The sequence below is a fragment of the Halichondria panicea genome, chromosome 14, assembly GCF_963675165.1.
Source record: "Halichondria panicea chromosome 14, odHalPani1.1, whole genome shotgun sequence".
Classification (NCBI taxonomy): Eukaryota; Metazoa; Porifera; class Demospongiae; order Suberitida; family Halichondriidae; genus Halichondria; species Halichondria panicea.
Window position 1 is genome coordinate 4,491,874 of NC_087390.1, and position 22,080 is coordinate 4,513,953.

A 22,080-nucleotide genomic window follows, 5' to 3' on the forward strand; every position below is an offset into this window, starting at 1 on the left:
CATGGCCTCAGAAAAACAAATAGCATGGCATATACAATGTAAGTACATAAGAAATTATGCACGTATATTAATCTTCTTATATGCATTATAAATGTACTGCACTATACAGGCATTAGGTAATGATAACATATAGATTGATAGAATAATTATGTTCTATCTAACTGACTAAGTACTCACCACTTCCTTTATTAAAGTTGTTGGTGTTCGACAAGACTTCCAGTATTGCCCTTGTCTGGACGAGGGCACTGTACAGCTCTGTCTATGAGTAGAGCAAAGGTTGCTCAAGCTGACGCCATTGCTTTCAGACTGATGTCCTTTAATGTGTTCCTGAAGTTGCTCGCCCAAAGTATTCAAGCCTTTATACGAATTATCAGCAAATGATTTAACTGACTTAACCGTGGTTTGAGTTTGGTGCAATTCAATAGCCAGCTTCTCTACAGAATTCTGCATCACTTGAGTCTCATTTGAACCAGAATTAGATTGAAAGTGAACCAATTTTGATGCTTCCAATTCTTTTCGCAAACTAGCTAACATATTTTCCAGTTTATCCATTCTTTCAGAGTCGCTTAAAACCTGATCGTTTCCTTCAAAAGCTTTACGATTTTCCTGTAAGCTAGAATTTATTCCAGTAACCATTCCTTTGATGGAAAGATTCAGTTTTCGAAAGGCGTATCTCAACTGATCAGCTTCCATACGAGAGTTTAGAGCTTCTTCATTCAGTTGCTCAATCTCATGATTCCGTACGTGATTAGTCCAGAGTTCATAAAGAAAGACTACAGCCAATGCACCTCCGACCACCAAAAGTAAAAGCAACATGGCATTGTCCCTCATTCTAACAGCTCTCACAGTCTTCATAATTATATTATCAGGCCTCTCACTGTATGCGCACACGTTACTGCTACTTCTATTTTATACCCTATAAGCACACCCCCTCTTTGGCAGCGTATCACATATGTACACATCAGCTACAGGTATATAACCATTGCAACATAATTATTGCTTGATTGCAAAATAGGTACCATGGACAGAAATCCCCTGGGAAAGTTCCTTGGATTCTGTGATAGGATTAGAACTATAGTATGACATCATCAAAAATTCATTCATACTGAAGTACTAATGGCATTCATGTGTGCCCAAGTATTTGAGGGGAATCCCCAGGGATAATCCCTTATAATTATATATAAATTGTTTTTAGATCAGTCCCATGATGTCAGTAAGAAGGACCTGAATAAAATTCTGCATGCTGAATCCGCGAACATAATTATGATCGTGAATCGGGACTGATCTTGAATCTATAAAGCAATGGTTAGAAAACTGTTTTTGGTCGCCTTTGAAGATTGCCTACAAGTTTCGGATCAAGTGGCATATGCGGCACCGAATGTAATTTTGAAAGGGTTCGGGGTTCAGGTTAGCTAGGGTGTTTCCACATCCGGTGCACATCCGGTGCCGTATAAGCCACTTGATCCCAAGTTTCAACTATAACTAGCCTATTATTATCAGTTAAAGCAGTCCATAAAAGTGTCTTGTTCGCTCAAACAGCTCATTTTTGTGTCCTAACCCAAACACACACACCAATCACTCTACTCCTGCTGCACGCTGCACACACACACACGAGGTAATTACTGCAATGTTGATGTACATGCAAACATCTTTGCATGGTAAAACAGTGGTGTAAACAAGTGCACATGCATGCAGGAAGCTACTATCATAACAAAAACAATGCTATGCATGACTACATAATGCACCTCTGATGGGCAGAGCCCAGAGAAAGGATTATGCCACTACAGTCTTTAACTTCTAATTGTCCAGTACACCAGAATGAAATGTGTTTCATTCCTGCCGTGCATGACTGTTTCTAGGTAACATTTGATGACAAGTAATATCCTATGTGATTGAAACTATATGTACATCCAACACAAGGTTTCGTTATGTTCTTTTTGCTGACTATTATTGGCACAATTAGCTTTTGTTGAAAGAGCCTACATATTTATTACTATGTATCTGTCACTTTGTCTGCTCACCTGGATGCCAAAGTAGTGCGTTTACAGCATTGATAGGCTCAACATAATTATGTGTAACTATGCAGATATTAGTTTTGTTTGTGGCAGTTTTTCTCTTGTAGTCAAATAAAAACGATCAAAGCTAAGAAGCTTGAATTGGCACGTTAGATAAACTAGCTACCCGACTTTGATTTGAGACATCAACATGCGCACTCTATACCACGTTGAGCCCATCCATGTGCTTTGCAATCATAATTATGAAGACTGGTTTAACGAAGATCTTCAATGACAGAATATTCTGTTGGTGAAAATGCTGTTCTCAAACCGAAGTCCTTGCCCTGGATGTGGGGTTGAGAAAAGTAGCTACCCTACATTAGCTAAGCCAAAAAGCTGCGAACAATTGTAGCACTCTATACTATAGTAGTAAGAAAACTAGAAAGTGAGTAGCGTAGTCATACTTAAAACAATGAGCCAGAAATTTAGATTATAAATAATCACAAACTTTAAGTGTTGCTGCACTACATAGGTTTTATGTGTCTTTGATTCCTGTCTTGATGTAGCAGGTATATATAGCAATGATGTAATTTTAAACTACTACGATTCAGGATATGTACTCAATAGGTCAATGCTAGAGAGCGAGTGCTGACTCAGTGGGTTGGATATGTTTCGAGTTTCATATACATGTATAAGTGACCCTTAATTAATCCTGGCAACCTCCTCTGCAGGTACATGTGTATGCAGTATTACCAGGGAACTATACCTAATATGAGTTGCTATGTGGACATTCCCTAACAGATCAATATTCAGTCAAAATTCCCGTATACGTGCCAACACTTCCTAAGTGAGAAAACAAGCAGACAAACGTAAACATGTATTGGGAACACAGGTAGACGCAAGCCAAAAAATTCCCTAAATTACGTAATTGGAGGGAAGTTATAAATGTGCTAACATCATTATCAGAGCAGTTTATTTGTCAACTAATGACTTTTAACCTAGACTGGCTTTTGAATAGCCTGTCTTTACTCTTTATTCATGCTGTGCACACAAAGTACACAAAACTACGTATAGTACCTATCATAAATGTAATGGTTTTTAGTGGATAGACCGAATGAAAAGTTACATATGCTTATTATCATCGCAGCGATGATATAACTTTAAGGGAAGTGAACCGTTAGTTACCGAGAAAAGATTACAAACAACACAAGTTAACCAGATACTATTAAAAACTTTACTAATCAGTTAGTTTCGAAACATGAACTCAGCAACTGCACTATAACCAATAAACAATAACCAAAGTGATGTAGCTTTACTGAAGTTTTTATTCTCTAAGATACATAACTTAGAATTTTCGTCCATTAGTCGAGAGAAACAGCATCGTAATTCCAGAAAATTAGTCGAATACCAAGTAGGAATAGCACTGTCTCTTACGGCATAATCACTCGAGCAGATATGCCGAACACAACTCCATAACAGCAGTATTAATGGTGAAGAGTCCCAAAATAGAACAGACACGATACGTAACATTTCCAGCATAAAGTCACCAATTTCCTGAATTGTTTCCATGATTTGCACAATTGTGACAGTAGTGAGATTGCAGTTAAACTTGGCTGTGGCTATTTAGCTTTTATACAATACCTACAATGTACTATACATCATAACACGTACATCAGCATGCATACATACATTCAGCGTAGAATGTGCTGAGTGTACGGGAGTTGTTGCTATAGGATCGAGATTATAACAAAGAAACAACAATACACATTAAATGTTAGTCTCTGGAACGTATGAATATTCTTGGGAGCTCAAAAAATGTACATGTATGAATGTACTCATCTAAATTCTAAGTAAATTAAACAGTAACTATACAGATACTAGCTACTGTATATAGCGGGTAATTTTCGTGGGGTAAAATATTTGTGGTTTTCGTGGTTGGAGGTCTGACCACAAATATTTTACCCACGAATGAAGCGACCTTTCCTACCTTTACCTGCAGTGCAAGCAGCAACCACGAAAATATTACCCACGAAATGTCTCAATATTGCTGAACCACGAATATTTTGTCCCCCGAAAATTACCCACTATACGGTATATAGGCAACCTATATAGAATGCATGGTACAAGGAGCAGTCATTTTCAACTTCTAGTATGTACATATATATATAGGAATCCATCACAGTAGAAACATAATTTTTTTTATATTATGTAGTAATTATATATAATTTTACTTACAACCGAATTGATTATAAAACGGGGTGATACTGTATAATTATTATACATCTACACATATCACACAACAAAAACAAGGTCAATAAGAACAGAGTTTGTCAGAGTTAACTAATCTACATAGATATCTAATCCACAAATACGTGGCATACATATGCATGTGCATGTGCACACAGCAGTGACGCTCACTTAAAAAGCTTCTCTTAAGAACTTCAACACCTTTACAATCCCATCCGATGCTCCAAGTCAAAATGTTTCTTCTTCCCAATACCAAACTCTTACACCTGACAGGCAAATGGATATTACAAATTGACAAAAATTCCTCAGTGTTTTGTGAATACTACAGCAGCATCCCAGTGTAAAAAACATGATTATCACCAAGTACCACAAGACAACTCCAATGACAATCAAGATATCTAGAATACTCATTATAACTGTCTGCACGACTTTACAAATACAAAAACTGACTTGTGACTATAACATATAAGGGTGTGGCACATACACAACTATAATTATGCTGATGTGCGTATGCATGCAGCCTTATGAATAATGTAATGGTTGGTGTGTGCACACAAGATCAGATAAACTTCAGCCAAAGAGATCAATTCTTATAAGAACGAAACTTCACATGCAACTACTGTCAGTCGATCAATTCTCACTGTATTCTTATCATCATGAAATGTTTTAAATTGCCAATAGCCGCTCAGTATGCTTGAAAGTTGGAGCTACACCGAACAATGCTTAAAGTGCATATGCCACGAAAGTCATTATCAATGGAGCGTTGCCTATCACTATTTTCTCCAGGGAATGTGACATCACAGTCACACCACACACTATTTCCGTCCACTTGAGGAGTAAGACTCTCTTGATAGTTTCTGAATTGTATTGGCGAGTGGAACGAACATCTATAATCAAGGGTGATCTTGTCCTGTACAAGAAACATGATAATAGCTATAGCATCAAATTGCATGTACATGTACTGTCGCCCTTACCGGTAAATTAAGCGTTACTTTAGACGTTTGACAAGATTTCCAATACGATCCTTGCTTTGAAGACGGTGCAGTACATTGCACACTTTCTGTTGAACAGTGATCAGCTAAGTTAATGGTTGGATGCTGTTTTATAAGGTCCTGGAATTGCTCGCCCAAAGTATTGAGACCCTTGTAAGTATTTTGGGCATACGATTCAACAGCGTCCACTTTTGTTTGTGTCTGTTGCATGCCCAGCTTTGTTTCAGTCAGCTCTTTTTCCACTACAACAATATATTCAGAAATATTTGTGAGCTTTCTAGTCGCTTTCATTTCGAAGGATGCATGGTCTCCATTCAATTTCTTTAGTGAAGAATCCAGTGTGGTGATTGTACCATCAGTAGAGTTTTTAAACTCTCCAAAAAAATATTTTTGTTGATCAGCACCAAAGCGGAGATGTTGTGCTTTTAGTTTCAGCTGCTCAATTTCGTGGCTCAATACATAGTTAGTCCAGACGCTGTACAGAAAAACTGCAACCAATGCACCTACTGTTACCAGTAGTCCGAGTGACATCCAGCTATTCCGCCTTTTAGCAGCTCTTACTGGCTTCATATTTATTGTCAGTGCAATAATACATACAGTAACATAGCACTAGTGGGTCTGCTGTATGTTTTATACTCTGTAAGCATGCATCGTTGCTAAGTGTATATGCCAGCAGCTGGGCTGTGGGCTAATGAATATTGAATTACCCTGAACTATATAAAGGATTCCCCAGGGAAACTCCTGCAGAATTTCCCTACAATACTATTTTTAGTTGGTACAACTATGACATAACCCATGCAGAGTACTGCATGTTGCTAAATACACACAGTGTATTTGCACTTAGGGAAATCCCGGGGATAGTCCCTAAATAAACTGGCAAAGATCACCACTCAAATTGGTGGTGGAATGACAGTACAATGGTGCACGGCACTATTGTTGCAACTACATGTATTATCGGCAGAACTTGCGTCAACGTTCAGATGTAGCTGTAAACGAGCCAGTCAAACCACATGCGCTAAAGTGCAGCAATGTACACACATGCAGGATTTCAGGGTATAAGAAGCCCAAACCGACTTATGCAGGTAAAAACTCATACAGTTGTTAACGGTACTAAAAAATACACAGCAAACGTAGCAGCCAGCATGATTAAGTACTGTACTGTTTTCATGCCCAGACACACTTTACGTACAATGTATAGACTCAAAACAAACAAGGCTGCACATACATGCATCTAAGTTACTCACCTGGAGCAGTTTATCAGTAGTCTGAGTGAGCCGTTCCTCCTTGGCTTGCAGCACCGACCTCAGAGTGGAAAGCTCCTGCTCAAGACCGGACAAACCGTCTGTCTCTGCTATTTTATCTTGTCTTAAATGCTCAAGAGCTTCATTGGCTTCATCTAGTTGAGCCTGTGAAAACAAAAGTAACAAGATAAAAAACTTTATAGCAAAAGCTGTAAAAACTATTGATACTGTATAGTGGGAAATGTTCGTGAGGTGCAAAATTTAACGTTTTTTGAGGCCAGAGCAGTTGACGCGAAAATTAAAACTGGGATACACTCTCACGCACCGGTATTTTACATACAAAGCTATTGGTGGGTGTGGTTTCCTGGCATTGAAACGTGAATATTAGAACCTACCAACATTTCTGCTGAGGGCTTTGGAGCCAAATAGCGAAAATTTCCCGCTATACGGTAGTCACATTTCTACCACACCCTAGGATAATTCAATCAATTAACTTAGCTGATCACAGTTAAACTGTGTGTGTGTAACCGGAATTGAAGTCATGGGATTACAATCACAGCTAGAAGGATTTATGACACAAATTGGGATGCTACAGAGTCAATTTGATGCTTTTGGGTCTACAGAGCAGGCAAATAATGACCTACAAGATCAAGTGAACACTGCTAACCAACAACTTCAGACACTGCAAGTATTTCGAACTCAACAAATTCACGGGCATTGCTTAGTGACATCGATATCTACAGACTCTAAAGTTGTTTCATCCTGGCATTACTATGGATAATCCAGCTACATTGTACATGTAGCTCTTGCAGTGATAATGGACATTCTGGAATGTACCGGATTTAATTTAGCAGTACTAGCTCTCCTGTTTAGGTCTACTGTAACATGAATCGAACAAACTGTAGTTGCAGCTCTACAGGCGGGACATGACTGACCCCAACCAGAACTGTCCAAGGAAATCCACAAAGGCCTTGAAATACACTGAGTTGTATGTCTACCACTTACTCAACATACGGTGTAGCCTCGATCCCAGGCTGAGTTTTCGCTTTTACAACGGTTAGGCGAACAACTAACCGTTATAAAAGTGAAACTCGGCCTGGGATCGACATAATTATGGTGTGGAGTTCACAAGTATGTGGTCGAATCATAGCCTATCAACTTGATACAACGGATGGCTTTCAACACTATCAGAGCAATAATTCGCTAACAATAGACTCAAGTTAGTGGGTACGGAAATCACCACGGCAACACATAAAATTATGGACATTTGCTTCAACTTTCAATGAAGGAGCAATGGACGCGTTGATATGTCCCTGCATTCGGTATTTAGTCTAGTATTATGTAATGACCGCACTCGTATTTTAATCACATTTCTACACATCCAAATTTAACGTGCTGATCAACAACTGTGCATAGAGCTACAGTAGAGAAGTTTCTGTTCTGTTTGCATACCGTATAGAGGGCACATTTTCGAGGGTATAAACTTTTGCGGAATGACCGTTAGAAAGGATTTAGCGGAATAGCAGCCTTTTTGCAGCATGCATGCGATACTAAATTCGTGGGTATAAATGTTCGCGTTACATGCTTAATCAGCAAAAACCACGACCATTCATATCTTCGAAATATACCCGCTATCACAGCATAACACGTGCGTAGGCGCCTTTGCGTGCAATCTATTGAGCTTACTACGCAAATGGAATAGAAAGTTTAATTTGGCCTGTAGGCTAGTTTATTTTCTGATCAACAAATGCCATTAATATATAGGTAAATAATACAAGAAACAACAAGTTACATGTAATTAGCACTACATATACATGCGTACACCAAAATTAATGTTCTCTAAGACACAAAACTTAAAATAGTTTGTCCCAAATGCCGAGAGAGAGCAAGTCTGAATCCCAGAAATAAAATCGAATTAAAAGTAGAACGATACCAAGAAAATACCGGATCATATGGCGAAGAACATTCTCCCCTGTAGAACAATTGCTCAAGCAGTATCGAATAATATTCCACAAGATCAGTATAACAGGTGAAAGGTCCCAACATGAAACAAAAAAAGTACGAATGCAGTTCTCTATCCAGTTGCCATTGTTTTGAGCTGTTTCCATGACTTGTATACAAATGTAGCAGTAGAGTAATAAGTTTCAATTAAACAATGAAGACCTCTCAGACCTTGAGATACACAGCAGCAAGCTTCACTATATAGTTAGTTAGTTAGTAGTTTTGTGGCTGGCTATAAAGCTGGTATATGTTCAGTAAATCTACAAACTGCCAATACGTACACAAAAGCTTACTATTACGTCAGCTTGGAATGTGCTAAGTAAGTAAGTTGTTTCTAAACAAGGTTTAGTCCCTGGTGTATATACAGTGCTTTCAGCTTTGATTTAACCACAGAGTGAGTAGTTGTACTTAAATGTATCTCAAGATTGGAACCGCATTTCTAAGAAAGGTGAATAAATAAGCTACAACCTTATTTGAAAATATTTCCCCAAAAGTTGTTGTAGTGGGAAATCATTTTAGGTAAAAATGTGGGTGATCGTAAAATATATGTGTAACATAAAATATCTCCGGAACTAAAGTATTTCTGGACAACTTTTTTGTATCAAAAGACAGAAAATTTATTAACAATTAATGTGCAAAAACAATTAGACCTTAGCCGACAAATTTGCTTGAGTTCCAATCGCTAAGCGAAAAGGCACCTAAAACATCCCATAATTGAGTATTAATCAGTACGTGTACTTATGTAAGCTATACGTAATCATGCATATGTTAGCTAAACTATTCAGGAATGTTGTGCCAAAGTTCCATACCTTAGCCGAAAACAATTGGTCTTTTCCATCGCTAAGCGATTGTCCACTATAGAAAAATGTTGGTGTTTTATAAACCACCACATACCCACCACCTTTGGTTGCCATGGAAATACTTTTGGATATGTTTTAGATAATTTGTTCACCAACACAATGGTATTATCATCATATTTTCTTAGAAATGTTCCAATCTCAAAATATGTACTAACACGTACCAAATTGCGTTTATTTACTCTATAGACTAAAGTAAAGGCACTGTACATGAATGTTATTGACGTCATGAATGCATGCATGTACAAAATTAAAAAGCAGAGATGTTGTGCTTTTAGTTCAACTGCTCAATTTCGTGGCTCAATATATAGTTAGTCCAGACGCTGTACAGAAAGACTGCAACCAATGGCACCTATTGTTACCAGTAGTCCAAGTGACATCTAGCTATTCTGCATTTTCGTAGCTCTTACTAGCTTCATATTGTCAGCGCAATAACCACATACGTAGCACTAGTGCATGGGTGTATGTTTTATACTGTAAGTATGCATCGTTGCTGGTGCATAGCTGGGCTTTGGGTTAATTAATACAACCAGTAGGTTGTACATAGGATTGGCAATACTAGTGCTATTGTTTGCATGTGTTTTCAATTATTACCCAAGGCCGTACCGCCGCCAGTGGGTATATAGCAGTCCGTTGGTTTGTTTGTTTGTTTGTGTATTCGGAGTCTACTCAGCTGGATATCATAGCGCTGCATTTACAGCATGGATAGCCTTCACATAACAAGTTATAATAGTGGCAGATTTTAATGCATATGTATAGCTTCATTGTCGAATAAAAGCTAAGAAGCTTGAACTTGCACGTTGAGCTAGCTACACTGTGGTCCTTATTCGAGGCACTGACTTGCAGCTGAAGTGATCCCGTACCAGGAACAATGGAAAAGGGTCACTAAAGTAGAAAGCTAGAATTGTGACTGGTTTGTTGTCTTTGGAGGTTTCTTTGCTGACTCTGGATCCTAGCACCAATGAGCCATACTTCTCTAAGAATCCAGGCTTCTTTGCTGCATTTGTGATCCTAGTCCACAGTCCATTCTCTTGTACCACTAAAACTCTGTTCTCAAATGTTTCAGCATGCCTCCTGAGTCCACTCTGGATTGTTATTGCTCCTGAATTGCTGTGCTAGACAGCTCAGTCATATATACATATACTACATGCACTAGATTATATCACGTACTCCTCTGATTTCATCATGTCACCAGCCGAGGGTTTGCACTTTAGTGCTCTCGTTTGAATATTGAATATTAAATTACAGTACTATACAGTAGTCGTTCTAATCACAGAACCGCCCTAATACAAGCATATACTGTCGAATTTATGTTCTAATCAAGAATCGTTTCGAAATGTTAATTACTGTGTTGGGTGCCTAGCTAATTAGAATGCACATGTACTGTATTCTCCCAATGGCCTCAAGAAGTTCTTTAAAGCAGTAAACATTCAGAAGGAAATGCCATGGGAAGCTATAAATGTACTATCATAACAAAAACAATGCCATGCATGGCTAGCATACTCAAAGAAAGTGCTACGCCATCAGCAAATGTGACAGAACTGTATTATACAAAAACAATGCCATGCATGACTAGCATACTCAAAGAAAGTGCTACGCCATCAGGAAATGTGACAGAACTGTATTATACATGTACATGACTTATATAAAGAGAGAATTAAGACTCACTTTTGAGACAAATTTTGGGTAAATCAATTTACTACAATGTAACAAGATATCCAAGTGAACGGTAAAATCTACACCTAGCAAACATTTCCTTGTACAAAAGTAGGAAGTGCAGTATAATACCCTTTCAGAGTACATGTATGCATGGTTTCCTATAGCGGTTACAGAAAAAGAATGAAAAGTTAAATCATGTACACCAATCACCCATACGTAACAGAGGACATTGGCACATGCATGTAAGCTATAGCAACAGTTGTGAATAATCATAATCTTAATTGTGGTGCATGGTAATTACATGTATCAACACAATGAAGGGTATTCCAAACAACTTGTTCCACTAGCATCATGCACCACGAAAATTGCTAATTATGCACAACCAATTTTTGACCCAATTATATGCATGCGCAATTGTGGGCGCTTCTACGATTGCAATTAGGCCTCTACAGGACTTTCAGGCAAAAATAGGGGGTGGGCGATTCGACGATAATTATATGTACGTAACATAATTATATACCTTCATGAAAATTGAATAGGCTTTCTAACTGAGTATTCTGTACTCTGATTATGAAGATTATGAACGTACATTTCAAACAATAAATGAGCCGTCTGGTAACAGACAAAAATCGTAGTAAAGAGAAGCCTTTCCCTGAAGGAAAAGGAATCAACTACACTGTACGTACTTAGCGAGTGAGATCATAGCTCTCAGAAATAAACACAAAAACCATACACACATGAGTATGTGCTATTAATGAACAGAAAGTGTCCTGGGTATGTACGTATATGCGGAAACGTTCATTGATGGCATTAACTACATGTATAGTGAAACACGAGTACATCCCACACATTCCACAGGCAGCTTTAAGACACAAGCAGTTAACGACGGATAGATCAGCTAGTATAAACGTACGGAATGTAAAGCTTGTTAACGATAATGCCAATGCTGCTATGAGTACTCTGAAAGGAATCTCCCCACATAATGATCAGAAAGTGCATGTCCTGAGTGTGTATGCAGAAACGTTCATTGATGGCATCAACTATAATAGTGAAAAACGAGTATGCACATCCCACACATTCCACATATGCACACTATAATAGCAGCTTTAAGACACAAGCAGTTAACGACGAATAGATCAGCTAGTTGAAACGTACGGAGTGTAAAGCTTGTTAACGATGGCAGAGTCCGTAATTACTAATGACAATGCTGCGTATGCTGCTAGGGAAACTCAACGCAATGCGTATTCGAATGTTGAACACACTACGTTTGCAATCAACCAGAATAATGCTTATATTACTGTTAACAGACAAGAAGAGAACGAGTACTCTGAAGTGCAGAAGAATCCGTTTGAGTGCAGTGTGAACACAGCCTACGACACTAACAGAACAGAGGGAACTGGCATGTATGCTCTACCGAACTTGCAAGAGAACAGAGATGTGACTGACTGCTGGGGCCAGACGGAGACAGGTAGCTGTCTACGAGATGCCTGACCTAAAGAGAAATTCCGAAGATAAACTAACCCTAAAGAGGCCATCTAAATGTGACGAGAAAACAGATGAGAAGCAAATGAATTGCTGTTGTGGTGTTTTTCTAGCTCTAGTGATTGGTGTCTTCGCTCTCATGGTGGCTGCAGCAGCAATCAGCTACTCTGTGATACAGATCTTAGAATTGCAGGCTCAGCTAAACAACGATAACAAAGCACTTCAAATGTTGCAAGTTCAACTAGAAACTTCTAACCAACAGATTCAAATCTTGGAAACAAAGCTAAACAGTTCTCTCAAACAGACCGGAATTGAAGTCATGGGATTACCATCACAGCTAGAAGAATTTATGACACAACTTGGGATGCTACAGAGCCAATTTGATGCTTTTGGTTCTACAGAACAGCCAAATAATGACCTACAAGATCAAGTGAACACTGCTAACCAACAGCTTCAGACACTGCAAGTATTTCAAACTCAACAAGAAAACATTTCACAGGCGTTGCTTAGTGACATCGATACCTTGCAGTCAAACGTACAGACTCTAAAGTTGTTTTATCCTGGTATTACTATGGATAATCCAGCTAGCTCTTGCGGTGATAACGGACCTTCTGGAATGTACTGGATTCAAACTAGCAGTACTAGCTCTCCTGTTCAGGTCTACTGTGACATGAATCGAACAAGCTGTAGTTGCAGCTCTACAGGCGGATGGTTGCGGATAGCCAACCTTGACATGACTGACCCCAACCAGAACTGTCCGAATGAATTAAATTTCTTTGGCCAGGGAAATCCACGAACAATACGTACTTGTGGTAGGCCTGGAAATACACTAGGTTGTGTGTCTACCACTTATTCAACATATGGTGTGGAGTACTCCCAAGTATGTGGTCGAATCATAGCCTATCAACTTGATACAACGGATGGCTTTCAACCCTATCAGAGCAATAATTCGCTAACGATAGACTCAAGTTACGTTGACGGTGTTAGTTTGACGTACGGACAATCACCCCGGCAACACATATGGACGTTTGCTTCAGCTTTCAATGAAGGAGCAATGGACGCGTTGATATGTCCCTGCATTCGATCTAATTTTACAGGCACTGTTCCTCCCTTTATTAATCAAGACTACTTTTGTGACACAGCCGGTGGTGAGGGGATTAATCGATTCAATTCCTTTGATCCGCTATGGGACGCAATGGGGTGTGGGGGTGAAAGCACTTGCTGTGAGTTCAACAATCCACCGTGGTTCTGCAGGCAACTCCCTCAGCCAACCACAGAAGATATCGAGCTGAGGATTTGTGGAAGTGAGACTACTGGTAGTGAAGACACACCTCTCGAGCAAGTGGAACTCTATGTACGCTAATTGCTACAGTGCATGTAAGTACCGCTATAGTCAATACTGAACGTAAATATATAGATCTCAATGTCAGTTGTATAACTTCCATTAGTCGAATATTGTACGTATTTCATGACTGCAGTATTTTATTATCATTTTTATACATTATTATACAATTTAATGCGCTGATTTATCCTAATCTTTTTATTTTTATGTAGCAACATAATTGTTTGCATCCTCAAGGAATTAATATGACATCTCAATCAGCGAGAGAAGAAACATAAGATGGCATGAAACTAACTACAGTAGCAAAACGTTCCCGTACCGTTCCCGTAGTACGTTAACAAGCATATCGTTTTAGCAACGTTTCACTGTACCGTTTTTCGCATGTGGAAGTATGGCGTTGTAATGGGAACTGCCCAAAGAAACACTCAAGTACCTCAGGCAGCAGTTAAAAAATATGAAGGTATTCATAATTGACGAGGTGTACGTATTTTACTCGAGATGACTAGGATTGTTGCTTTGTTCAACTGCTTCAAACACAACGCCATACTTGTAAAGTGCAACAGTTAGCAATATGGTACGATAAATTTCAACGCTATTAATGTGCTGTCAAGACGAAATTAATGCTTCAAACGAAATACATGTACAGTGTACATGCGTACGTGCTACGTAAACAATATAGGGAACAACTTTATATTGACCGCTACTACATGTAATTGGCATGCATCATCTCTCTATAGGGTTTATTATAGGTTAAGGGAGGGGAAACAAAAGATGCTATATACTGTACATTTATTGTTGCTCATCCTTGGAGAAGCAAACACATTTGAAGGGGGGGAGAACGAAATGCCCCTTTTGTCCCCACCTGAAAGAAACCCGGAATTCTCCCACCTTACAAGCAATCATACTGACACAGCCCACCTGTAACTGCACTGCCATTGCCTGTGAAGCTCCACCCTCCTGCTTAGCCCTCTCATTCAGCCTGTCATTGAGCTGCTGGTTGATTGTTTTCTCCCCCAACAGGGACCCTCGCAGTTGAGCAGACAAGGCCTTTTCTCTAGAGCACTCGCCCCTGAGTGTGGTCTCAATTTCTCTCAGTACAATCAGCTCCTACATGTATGGTAGGAACGTACATTCATTGCATGGAATCAAACTCACTTCCACTAATTCATTACTTTATGGTACCCAGTGAGTCAATATCAAATTATCACTCATAAAAAAAATTGCCAAAGACTCTCATACATAATAATATGATATGAATTTGTGATTACTCGTAATTAGTTACCAAATACTGACCTGCTTCAGAGCTCCTAGCTCAGACATTGCACTGGATAGAGCACCCTCCATCTCGACTACCTTCTGTCTGGACACACCCACTTCCTCCTCTGCCCTCCTCTTACTGTCCTCGGCTTCGTTAACCCTTCTCAATACTCTCTCAAACTCTTGACCCTTTGATGCAAACTCTCTGTCCTTTTTGGCTATATCTCGACTCGTTTGTTCTAACTCATGGGTCTTATTTCCAGTCTCAGTGACTTTATTGGCTAGATTCTGCTTTGTATTGGCCAGTTCTTGCTCTAAGAGTGATAGTTTGGCAAGTGTGGATTGTAGCTGCTGCAGTAAGGTGGTGTCGGTTGGATGTTGGGAGTTTGCTTGGAGCTGTGCCAAAAGATCTCGATTCTGTGAAAGTTAAATTTATAAGGTTATGCAATTGTGACAGATGTACAGTATACAAGCTATGCACACAATAATTATTGTGCGTGACAAAGGAATAGCTTAAATTTTAAAGGTATACATATCTTCATAATTATGGATACCGTATAGCGGGTTACTTTTGTACGGTGGAAATGTTCGTATTGTAGGAAAATTCGAAATTATTCTACCACAATAGGTTCTCCTGAGCTGTACCAATATTTCATTCGAAAATTTGCACCAACAAAAATTACCCGCTATATATATACAGTAATTCTCAATTCCATGTACACTACAATTGGTATACATGTAGTAGCTAGGTCATAATTATTATACTCTACCTGTTGCCTTTGCTCGTTCCTCATGGACTCTAGAGTGGCTCTCAGTGCCCGGATCTCCGCCAGTAAGGATTCACGATCGGCAGAGTGCAGCTGTTGAACTAGGGCACTGTGCTGGGAGAGCTGTGGGTGGGGGGACTAAAATAAAAAGATGGCACCAACTATAATTATAGCACTACAAACACACCAGGAAGCTTATGTACTACAGCATGTATAAATACCCCCTGTATAATTATGAATAATGTTTTTTATATAATTATGATAATAGAGACAAAGAAAGAACCAAAGCCTAAGAAACACAACATCATCTCACTATACAATTACGTATGCCTTTGGCGCAAAGCATATAACCCCTTCTTTCTACAATAAAAACGCTCATTACCCACCTGGTCTTGCAGCATTTGCTGGACCTCAGTACCGTCCTCCTCCCCCTGTAGGGCGGAGGCCGTGAGGGTAGTGGCTAGGACCCCCCGCTGGTGTTCCAACAGACCCCCCACAGCTGCCAGTAAGTCTCGGCGCCAGTCCTCAACACCACTAGTGTCCTACGAAAAGAAAGGAGCTCTAAGATACATGTACACTGTGGAAACTCAATACCGAAAAATGGGAGGAACATACGTATATATACATATACCTACATGTACAAGCATTTTTGTTATTTCAGCATGTATACTGTATGATTATACGCAATGTATTTGGTGCACCTCCACATTCAATGCAATATATATGTACATGTATGTATGTACTGTACGTGTTAACAACAGGCACACAGCATGCATGTACGAGTTTACAAGAGGCACACAGCATGCATGTACATGTTTACAAGAGGCACACAGCATGCATGTACATGTTTACAAGAGGCACACAGCATGCATGTACATGTTTACAAGAGGCACACAGCATGCATGTACGTGTTACATGTACATGTACGGTGTACGCTGCTTCAGTACAAACATATAAAATACCATCTTGGAAGTTGGAAAATCAATTAAACGTGTGATCAAAAGAGGACAATTTGCCTCCCCCCAACCACACCTTGGCTGCTCCAATATCCTGTACCACTTCTCTCAGTCTCTCTACAAGAGCCTCCAAAGACGAAGTTTGACCAATGGAGTCCGGCTGGTCAACACCGACTGTGGACATTCGACTGGAGAAACATACGGTAATGTGATATCTCATAGTACATACCACAAAAGAGGAAGTACAGGCGCAATGGAGATCTAGCAATTAGTCTGTGATTGAAACTAATTAATCTAAATTACGCTAACATGTTGTGTTATTGCTGAGTCAGGTAATTCATAACTATTGTGTATAGCTAATACTGGAAAACAGGCAAAACTTCCAGAGATCACTGCTAGTTCTGTAAGGTCTCAGAGCATTCATGCCGTCTCTATATAATGCTTGATTAGCTGACTCAGTATAAAACACACAAATGTAATCGCAGTTTTTCAATCAGAGGCTAATTGCTACAGCTGCACTGTGCCTGTTGTACCTTTCCCTGGTACCGTAACTCTATATGCATGCTTGTGATAACACTTAATTACACTGCTCTGGTCATAACCTGAACGAGTGACATCAAGGCTGTGGCCATAATTTCAGACCGTGCATGATTGTACAATTGAGTTACTCACTCAAAACTTTATATAGCAGCCAGGGCCATGATAAGAAATGAGTTTGAGTGGCATATTCAAATTCAAACACAACCACTTTGCTGACTATAAATTATGAAGAAGGAGCTTACGTCATGTACATGTACATCCAATTAATGTAAGAGGCTTGTTTCGAGTAAGTACATTTCAGTACATTCATTGAATACGAATGATAAATAACACGCTGAACAAATCACTTACTGTCCAGTCCGTTTGCAGAGGTCATTCACCTCTTGAGCCTCCCTAGCAAGTACGGGGGCCAGCTCCTGTATGGTGGTGGAAGTGATACAATATATGTTAGTGCATGTGTGGGGGGGTGGTGGAAGGGGTATGTGAGTGCATGTGTATAGGGGGTGAAGGGGGTAAAATGTAGACCTGATCTAACAAGTGTGCACTTACATGTAAGATGCTCATGTACGTGTACAGTGCGTGCTGTGAACATTGCTCTTCACACGTACATGTACTATACATGTAGTGCAAATAAAATTTATAGGTAACTCTAAAACAATCTAGTTATTGAGAAATATGAATTTCTATGCTCTATACCAGTACCTACATGTATCACACAATATGATTGACTCACAGCAATCTTGAGTAAGAGGGAGTGACCCCCCACATCAGTGATGTCATCAGTACCTCCTGCATTGTCCAGAGACAGTAGTAGAGAGTGGTGCTCAGAACTCAGTTGCTCAATCTGACAGAAAGTAGTGTGGTAATACACATACAAGGTCTGTAATGTAAGCACATTGTACAACCAAATGAATCCCTAAAAACACTTACATGTACATCTTAGCAAACTCTTTTGTGCATACGTACTGTACATGTGTATGCAGTTATCTATTCTACAGCCTAGTATGAAATTATGCCAGCTTTCCTACTGCCACTGTCTGCAGAAGCCTACAGGGATATTTCCTAAAGACATATGTGACAGGCTCTGGGAAAACCAGACATTTGGAACAGACTAAAATTTCGTTGATTAATGTACCAAGTGATAGAGCAGAGCATTGCCTACATAATGATATGCTTAGTGTTCACATACCTAGTTTCATACCCGAGTTATGCGCGTTAGAAACTTGAAGCTGTAAAATGTAGTATCAAGAAAAACGCCTCTCAAAGATTGCTCAATTAGGAAAAATAAGGTAATAGCGAAAGTTTGCATGAGGCGCTTCGATGGAAAGATTTAGATTTAGAGCATCAGATTTTACAGAGAGGTAGTAGAAGGACTATAGATACTTATACACCAATAACATTTTATTTTAGATTTTACACTGTAGGCACAAATTTAGCTATAGCTCAATACCAAATTCTGCTCCAAATGCCAGAGCCTGTCACATATACATAATATATTATGCTATAACTATGGCTACAAAAGAACTGCTGGTTGTGTGTATAAGGCGAAAGCATGCAACCTAGATTCACATCAATACAGTGTCTTGAAAGACTACTTAGAATAAGTTATGAACCTGGAGTACTTATTAAGGTGATACGTATATAATAATTATACGTACGGTGAGACGTCATCACTTGCGGAGTATAGCCATCATGCACACACTCACCTCCTCCCTGTGTCTTGTTTGAAGGTCATCCAACTGCTCCTGATGGTGAAGCTTGATAAACGCTCTCTCCCCAGTGTGTTTGGCATCCACCTCTGCCCTCTGACGATGGAGGGCCTCAAGATGAGCCAACTGCAGTTCGTTGAGCTAGAAAAAGATTATCATAATAATTTATAATGTTGTACAGAGTTTACATGTCAGTATCTTAATCTCTGAAAATACAACATGTAAACAAACCCAATAATCGAACGTTAACAGTAAGTGACAGATTAGTTTGGTAACGGTGCATATGATACATGTACATGTATGTCAATGTACGTATATAGATCGATCACTGCACATACATTTACTGTAGGACCACTTGATCACTCTACATGTACATGTATAATGATATGCAATTGTGAAAGATACAAATTATTACACACATGCATCAGGCTGGCTAACCTTCTGAGCATGCTCGGTGACAATGGTTTGCATTTCCTGCTCATGTTTGGACTCGACCTCCGCTAGTACTTGCTCCTGTGATCTCTGACCCCTCTCGATATCACCCCTGAGGGCAGCCACCTCTTGTTGCAGTGAGTCTCTTAACCTAGACTCCAGTGAGAGCTTATCTGTCAGCTCACTGACAACCTAAGCAGAGGACATAAATTATAGCATGCATTCTAGTAAGTGTATCAAGCATTTTCTACAGGATGGCAAATGGTAACTGTCAGCCTTAGGAATATGTACATCATGTACATGTCGACCATTTACATGATGTAGAAATGCTACAGCCCATTTGATATAGGGTGTACTTCAATCACTAATTTAAAAGTATTATACACTGTACGTACATGTAAGTGTCATTTTGGAATCATTTTGGATTAGTTGATCTTTACCGTAAAAGAATGGCAAATGGTAACTGTCAGCCTTAGGGGAATACATGTATGTACATGTACATTGTACATATGCATTTCAACACTTCAGGTTGCGATGTGTAGCTTTGTATAATCATGATCGACCATTTACATGTGTATACATGTATAAAAATCAAATACTTTGGAGATTTAAGTACACTAGCTACCCTACAATATCAACGTCCCACTATAACAATACGATCCCATATCAACATATGCACCAAATGCCACGCTGCACCTGCTGTTGATCCTCCTTATCCCTCAACTCTTGCTCCAACGCTGCCACTCTGCTCTCTAGCTGAGCACTCACGCGTTTCTCCTCTTCAACTGCAGATACTTCCCCAGGTCCGCCCACACTCAGCCCCTCCCCTTCTTGGGAGGCATCATCCTGTACACCGAGATTACCAGACATGGTGGAGGCTTGGCTTTCTGATGCCTGTATGACATGTGAGTCTATCGTAAGCAACATAGTTTTTACGCAGCTTATAAAATCACCGAGATGTACATGTACACTGTACGTTGTAAATTGTACATGTAGAGTGTGCTATGTGCTACATGTACATGTATGCATTCAACTATGCATGCAAAATAAGACAATATCATTATTATGTCGTATTTTTGTGGGCAACCGAAAAATTTCCTCACAAAAAACCTTGGCATGGTTTACCGCAACGCATGCAGCACAACAGATACAGTTGTGGATACAGTGAGTACATGTGCTAGGGGCAGAATCCAACGCAGCTGCATCAATTGATAACTAGCTAGCCTGTACATGTACATGTAGCTATACGTATGTACATGTAATAAAGTGTAGCCACTCAGTAGCAGCTGCTAGCCACAGTATGTAATGGCGTAGACTATGACCTGACATGCAGAAGCATGCCATCTATCGTCCTCGTGCACATGCTCCATCCAACGAGATGAAGTCATAATCAGACACATTTTTTACTCACAAATATCACCATGCACCTTCAGGAAACAACATTTTTTCACAGCGAAAATAACCTGCTATAAATAGCCTAGAGTGGAGTGGCTAACAACTAAACCCTCATAATTATTATAGCAAATAGGATGGCAATTAAAGCAGATAGATCACACACATACGGTACATATACGCACATGTAGAAATTAAACTTTTTTTCTAACCGTTTCCAAATGATCTCTCTGTTCCGTTGCCATCCTCAACTCTTCCTTTACTGCCTCCAGCTCTTCCTGACACGACTGCACTCGCCCCTCAAGAGCAGCTTTCTCAGCCAGTGTGTTTGTGGCCAAACCCTCCCTTCGTTGCAACTCTTGTCTGAGTTGTTGCAGCTCTGTTTGCAGTTGTGTCCTGACAGTGGAGGATTGCACGTACTGCTGTTGGACAACTTGATGAGATGACTGCGTCTCTTTAAGTCTGAGTGTAAAGAGAATCAAATCATAATTCTTGGCATAATGTGGTCATACATGTAAACGTTCCATGCATACATAATTATACATGTACAATAACGGATGCACGATAATGCATATACAATGTACATTACACTCTGACTCACTTTACAGTACCATTTGCGTAATGTATACATTTTATGCCCAAAGGTTTATTCATGCACTTTCAAAGTGATATCTAGCAATAAAATACTTTGTGATTAATTGCATGTATGCATATAATAACACTTTATACATTGATGGGTACATGTATTCCACGCATGAATGCACTGACCTTGCTCTGAGTGTCTCACACAGCTCCCCCTGGCTCTCAAGCTGAGCTACCAGTCGCTGTTCCTTCTCTCCCACCTGCCCCTCTACCCTCCCCTGCTCAGCCTGAGTTGCCAGCTGGTGCTCTGCAATGCTTAGACGATTCATGAGATCTTCTTTCTCTAGTAACAGGTTCTCTAATTCTTCCTCTCTGGCTGAGATACGATCCCGGATGTCTAGAAGTTCGCTGAGCTCTTGTTGCATTTGTTTAAGCTGCGACTCATAGATGGATTTCTGTTCAATTAAGTTTTCCTCAGTGGAACATTGTCTAAAGTCTGCTTGCTCCTGTCTTTCTCTCAGCTGTCGATTTACCTATAGATACAAAGAAAATTTGATGGTATTGCACACACAGCTTCTCCGTGGCTTTTGTAAGAATATACTGAGCCTAACTCCTGATTTTTTCTGTACT

At 39.6% G+C, this 22,080-nt stretch overlaps 4 protein-coding genes across 6 annotated transcripts in view; 2 read left to right on the forward strand and 2 right to left on the reverse strand.

Annotated features, from left to right (window-relative positions):
- LOC135347803 (uncharacterized) overlaps positions 1-22,080 on the reverse strand; it is a gene marked incomplete in the record, with an annotated part of 825,189 nt that overhangs the window by 113,409 nt on the left and 689,700 nt on the right.
- Positions 1-22,080, forward strand: part of LOC135347834 (uncharacterized) — a 160,759-nt gene that overhangs the window by 80,672 nt on the left and 58,007 nt on the right. The window lies entirely within an intron of this gene.
- LOC135347790 (uncharacterized) overlaps positions 1-22,080 on the reverse strand; it is a 45,905-nt gene that overhangs the window by 12,150 nt on the left and 11,675 nt on the right. For 2 of the 3 annotated variants that reach the window (XR_010398548.1, XM_064545839.1), the window contains exons 13-25: positions 21,637-21,983; positions 21,081-21,330; positions 20,173-20,370; positions 19,483-19,668; positions 19,042-19,185; positions 18,069-18,179; positions 17,687-17,751; positions 16,872-16,983; positions 16,226-16,381; positions 15,843-15,962; positions 15,109-15,489; positions 14,734-14,922; positions 6,478-6,639 (exon numbers count right to left, since the gene is read on the reverse strand). Coding sequence is in view for 1 of the 3 variants with exons in the window: in XM_064545839.1 (XP_064401909.1) it covers positions 6,478-6,639; positions 14,734-14,922; positions 15,109-15,489; positions 15,843-15,962; positions 16,226-16,381; positions 16,872-16,983; positions 17,687-17,751; positions 18,069-18,179; positions 19,042-19,185; positions 19,483-19,668; positions 20,173-20,370; positions 21,081-21,330; positions 21,637-21,983 (2,421 nt within the window). In the remaining 2 variants the exon portion in view is untranslated. Of the gene's footprint in view, positions 1-177; positions 4,508-6,477; positions 6,640-14,733; positions 14,923-15,108; positions 15,490-15,842; positions 15,963-16,225; positions 16,382-16,871; positions 16,984-17,686; positions 17,752-18,068; positions 18,180-19,041; positions 19,186-19,482; positions 19,669-20,172; positions 20,371-21,080; positions 21,331-21,636; positions 21,984-22,080 lie in introns of all 3 variants that reach the window. The other variant, XR_010398549.1, reaches the window with a different exon arrangement.
- Positions 8,346-14,051, forward strand: LOC135347912 (uncharacterized). The gene is made up of 2 exons (XM_064546031.1): positions 8,346-8,923; positions 12,299-14,051. The coding sequence occupies exon 2, from the start codon at positions 12,475-12,477 to the stop codon at positions 13,834-13,836; it is 1,362 nt and encodes a 453-aa protein (XP_064402101.1). The 5' UTR covers positions 8,346-8,923; positions 12,299-12,474; the 3' UTR covers positions 13,837-14,051.

What these genes read in the sequence shown, in the direction of transcription:
- LOC135347912 (XM_064546031.1), top strand. Translation starts at nt 12,475, where the DNA reads ATGCCTGACCTAAAGAGAAATTCCGAAGATAAACTAACCCTAAAGAGG.